This window comes from Oncorhynchus masou, chromosome 29 (genome assembly GCF_036934945.1).
Source record: "Oncorhynchus masou masou isolate Uvic2021 chromosome 29, UVic_Omas_1.1, whole genome shotgun sequence".
NCBI lineage: Eukaryota > Metazoa > Chordata > Actinopteri > Salmoniformes > Salmonidae > Oncorhynchus > Oncorhynchus masou.
This window is the reverse complement of record NC_088240.1, coordinates 86,898,751-86,903,750: the sequence shown is the minus strand read 5'-3', so window position 1 is coordinate 86,903,750 and position 5,000 is coordinate 86,898,751. Positions and strand designations below refer to the sequence as shown.

The following is a 5,000-nucleotide window of genomic DNA, read 5'->3' as shown; positions in this document are numbered from 1 at the left end:
GCCCTGCAGATACAGCACACCTGCGTCCCAAATGCCACCCTATTCCCTATATAGGGTACTACTTTTGACCAGGGCACATAGGGATGCCCATAGGACTCTGGTCAAAAGTAGTGCACTATATAGGGAATAGGGTGGCATTTGAGACACTCTTTATGTATCCCTGCGTGGCCCTGCAGATGCACAACAAGAACAGGAAGCTTCAGTGTTTCTGATCACGCTAACTCATGCTGGTGAATCGCTCAGCCCCGTATCCTTCCTCCCCAACACTAAGGATTAGATCCTTGATCCGCTCTTCCTGTCCTGAAGAACAACCTGGAGCGGAGTGACACACCTTGGAAACAAACGCTTTGGAGACCACAGATAATATGGGGTAGTCTGTATCTTCCCTGCTGTCATAGGGCTAACAGACACATTCAGAAGAGACTGTATACATGTAGGGATACTTAGAGATGTGTTTGATTTGTTGTCTTCTATAAATCCCCATTTATTTAGTAGTTCTGGTGTATTGGAGGGAAGAGTATTCTACATGCAGGGTTTCAGTTTGCCAGTAATTGACGGCTTTTGGCCGATGAAAAAAAGAAAAGAAAAGCAGATAAATAAAACAGCTGCCGGCCAAATTGACCGGGAGAAAAAACAATCGCATTGCAAAATAATGTTTTTTATTCATTGATGGAAATACGAGTCGATGTTCAGCGCATTCAGGAAGTATTCAGACCTCTTGACCTTTTACACATTCTGTTACGTTACAGCCTTATTCTAAAACTGATTAAATAAAACATTTTCCTCATCAATCGACACACAATAGCCCATAATGACAAAGCACATTTTTGCTTATTTATTAAAAATATAAAACTGAAATACCTTATTTACATAAGTATTCAGACCCTCTGCTATGAGACTTGACATTGAGCTCAGTTGCATCCTGTTTCCATTGATCATAGATCAATTGATTGATAATTTATCATGGCACCATCCGTACAGTGAAGCATTGGGGTGGCAGCATATGCTGTGGGGGTGTTTTTCAGCGGCAGGGACTTGGAGACTAGTCAGGATCGAAGGAAAGATGATCGAAGCAAAGTACAGAGAGTTCCTTGATGAAAAGCTGTTTCAAAGCACTCAGGACCTCAGACTGGGGCGAAGGTTCACCTTCCAACAGGACAACGACCCGAAACACACAGCCAAGAAAATGCAGGAGTGGCTTCGGGACAAGTCTCTATATGTCCTTGAGTGGCCTAGCAAGAGCCCGGACTTGAAACAGATCGAACATCTCTGGAGAGACCTGAAAATAGCTGTGCAGCGAAGCTCCCCATCCAACCTGACAGAGCTTGAGAGGATCTGCAGAGAAGAATGGGAGAAACTCCCCAAATACAGGTGTGTCAAGCTTGTAGCGTCATACCCAAGAAGACTTGAGGCTGTAATCGGTGCCAAAGGTGCTTCAACAAAGTACTGAGTAAAGGGTCTGAATACTTATGTAAATGTATTATTTCAGTTTTTATCTTTACTAGATTGTGTGGGTATTGTGTGTAGATTGATGAGGGTAAAAACACAGTGTAATCCATTTTAGAATAAGGCTGTAGCGTAGCAGAATGTGGAAAAGGGGGAGGGGTCAGAATACTTTCAGAATGCTCTGTAGATACATATGTTCATTTGCATAATTGAGTGGAATTAAATTAGCGTGTGTATTTTGGTTAGTTGTCATGCATCTTCTTTATCTATACAACTATCACACGCACCACCCATCACTTTCATTCTTTGAAACCTAAATGTTTTACTTCGTATTATGAGGCTTGTCTTACATTGCTTCAAATTAGCATACACTCCTTGAAAAAAAAGGTGCTATTTAGAACCTAAAAGGGTTATTTGGCTGTCCCCATAGGAGAACCCTATGAAGAACTATATTTGGTTCCATGTATAAACCTTTGCATAGAGGGTTCTACATACAAAAGGGGTTGACCAGGAACCAAAAAGGGTCCTCCTATTTCTACCAATCTGTGGGCCAGTAATGAGTTTCATATGCACATTTTTCGTGGAACAGTTTCATTTCAATAATATCGTTTTAGTTTAGCAAAATCATTGTCACATGGTTAAACATAATAATCAGACTTTAATTTATACAAATACAAATCTAAAAGTTAAAATTCAACCAATGTGAGAGCAGAAGCCTCTGCCATGTGGACACATTGATTCACCGTGATCAATTGGCAGCTAAAGAAAGGAGAGCATGGAACTCAGAGATCTCCTAAGGAGAGCATGGAACTCAGAGATCTCCTAAGGAGAGCATGGAACTCAGAGATCTTCTAAGGAGAGCATGGAACTCAGAGATCTCCTAAGGAGAGCATGGAACTCAGAGATCTCCTAAGGAGAGCATGGAACTCAGAGATCTCCTAAGGAGAGCATGGGACTCAGAGATCTCCTAGGGAGAGCATGGAACTCAGAGATCTCCTAGGGAGAGCATGGAACTCAGAGATCTCCTAAGGAGAGCATGGAACTCAGAAATCTCCTAAGGAGAGCATGGAACTCAGAAATCTCCTAAGGAGAGCATGGAACTCAGAGATCTCCTAAGGAGAGCATGGAACTCAGAGATCTCCTAGGGAGAGCATGGAACTCAGAGATCTCCTAAGGAGAGCATGGAACTCAGAAATCTCCTAAGGAAAGCATGGAACTCAGAGATCTCCTAAGGAGAGCATGGAACTCAGAGATCTCCTAAGGAGAGCATGGAACTCAGAGATCTCCTAAGGAGAGCATGGAACTCAGAGATCTCCTAGGGAGAGCATGGAACTCAGAGATCTCCTAGGGAGAGCATGGAACTCAGAGATCTCCTAAGGAGAGCATGGAACTCAGAGATCTCCTAAGGAGAGCATGGAACTCAGAGATCTCCTAAGGAGAGCATGGAACTCAGAAATCTCCTAAGGAAAGCATGGAACTCAGAGATCTCCTAAGGAGAGCATGGAACTCAGAGATCTCCTAAGGAGAGCATGGAACTCAATGCAACAGTAGGCCTGTAACTTCCATTGTCAACTAAGTAAAAATACATAAAGCCGTCAAATAAGTAGAAGATATCTTGATGAAAATTCAGGTTCTTTCAATCGCATTCATGTCTCTACTCAGCCTGTCTGCCTGACTTTCGATCTGTCGTGAGCTATACTGTAGCTAGTGAAGTACAACGTAGTATCAAATCAATCTACTGGGTCTGACTCAAAGCTGTTGCTAGCAAACTTACAGCATTGTATCAACTAGGCTATTCCGGGCCCTGCACCAGTGAGCTCAGGACAGACTGCTGTTTTTGCACAAGGGAAAAGTGTTCAGATATTTTATGATGTTTCCACTGGATATATGAGATCCTCGGATCATTATATTTTGGTATTTCACACCGAGGCTTGGTGATTGTGGAGGAGGAGATTGTTGGAAAAGTTTTTCAAATACTGTGAGGAACGATTATTGTTTGCAAAAAAACAGACACATTTATTGAAAATGAAATACAAAAAATATCACATTTACATAAGTATTCACACCCATGTGTCAATTCGTGTTAGAATCAGCTTTGGCAGTGATTACAGCAGTGAGTCTTTCTGGGTAAGTCTCTAAGATCTTTGCATACCTGGATTGTACAATATTTGCACATTATTCTTTATCAAATTCTTCAAGCTCTGTCAAGTTGGTTGTTGATCAATGCAAGACAGCTATTTTCAAGTCTTGCCATACATTTTCAAGCCAAATAAGTCCAAACTGTAACTGGGCCACTCAGGAACATTCCATGTTGTCTTGGTAACCAACTCCAGTGTAGATTTGGCCTTGTGTTTTACGTTATTGCCCTGCTGAAAGATGAATTTGTCTCCCAGTGTCTGTTGGAAAGCAGACTGAACCAGGTTTCCCTCTAGGATTTTTCCTGTGGTTAGCTCTTTTCCGTTTATTTTTATTGTAAAAAAACTCCCTTGCACCATGCCAATGACAAGCATACCCATAACATGATGCAGCCACCACCATGATTGAAAATATGTGGTGGTACTCTGTGATGTGTTGTATTGGATTTGCATTTACATTTACATTTAAGTCATTTGGCAGACGCTCTTATCCAGAGCGACTTACAAATTGGTGAATTCACCTTCTGACATCCAGTGGAACAGCCACTTTACAATAGTGCATCTAAATCATTTAAGGGGGGGGGGGTGAGAAGGATTACTTTATCCTATCCTAGGTATTCCTTAAAGAGGTGGGGTTTCAGGTGTCTCCGGAAGGTGGTGATTGACTCCGCTGTCCTGGCGTCGTGAGGGAGTTTGTTCCACCATTGGGGGGCCAGAGCAGCGAACAGTTTTGACTGGGCTGAGCGGGAACTGTACTTCCTCAGTGGTAGGGAGGCGAGCAGGCCAGAGGTGGATGAACGCAGTGCCCTTGTTTGGGTGTAGGGCCTGATCAGAGCCTGGAGGTACTGCGGTGCCGTTCCCCTCACAGCTCCGTAGGCAAGCACCATGGTCTTGTATGGTCTTGTAGCGGATGCCCCAAACATAACACTTTGTATTCAGGACATAAAGTTTGCAGTTTTACTTCAGTGCCTTAGTGCAAACAGGATACATGTTTTGGAATATTTTTTATTCTGTACAGTCTTCCTCCTTTTCACTCTGTCATTTAAGTTAGTATTGTGGAGTAACTACAATATTGTTGATCCATCATCCGTTTTCTCCTATCGCAGCCATTAAACTCTGTAACTGTTTTAAAGTCACCATTGGCCTCATGGTGAAATACCTGAGCGGTTTCCTTCCTCTCCGGCAGCTGAGTTAGGAAGGACACCTGTGGCCAGCAGTATACCATCCTGCATTCCACTTCTGGCTTGCCTCTGACGCTATGCAGGGTCCATGGATGGGAGACCAGATGCTGCTGGAAGTGGTGTTGGAATGCCAGTAGGAGACACTTTGATCTGGTCTAAAATAAAATATCCAAATGCCCCAGGGCAGTAATTTGGGACATTGCCCTGTGTAGGGTGTCGTCTTTTGGATGGGATGTTA

The 5,000-nt window shown here is 43.0% G+C and overlaps 2 protein-coding genes across 2 annotated transcripts in view; one reads left to right on the top strand and one right to left on the bottom strand.

Annotated features, from left to right (window-relative positions):
• Positions 1-664, top strand: part of LOC135521358 (kinesin-like protein KIF13A) — a 68,606-nt gene extending 67,942 nt beyond the window's left edge. Inside the window, exon 6 of the mRNA XM_064947269.1 lies at positions 272-664. Within this exon, the coding sequence (XP_064803341.1) occupies positions 272-285 (14 nt within the window). The 3' untranslated portion in view covers positions 286-664. The remainder of the gene's footprint in view (positions 1-271) is intronic.
• A 1,622-nt stretch (positions 665-2,286) lies between these two features.
• The window catches only part of LOC135519812 (protein PALS2-like), a 39,347-nt gene continuing 36,633 nt past the window's right edge, over positions 2,287-5,000 (bottom strand). The window contains exon 7 of the mRNA XM_064945024.1: positions 2,287-2,355. Within this exon, the coding sequence (XP_064801096.1) occupies positions 2,287-2,355 (69 nt within the window). The remainder of the gene's footprint in view (positions 2,356-5,000) is intronic.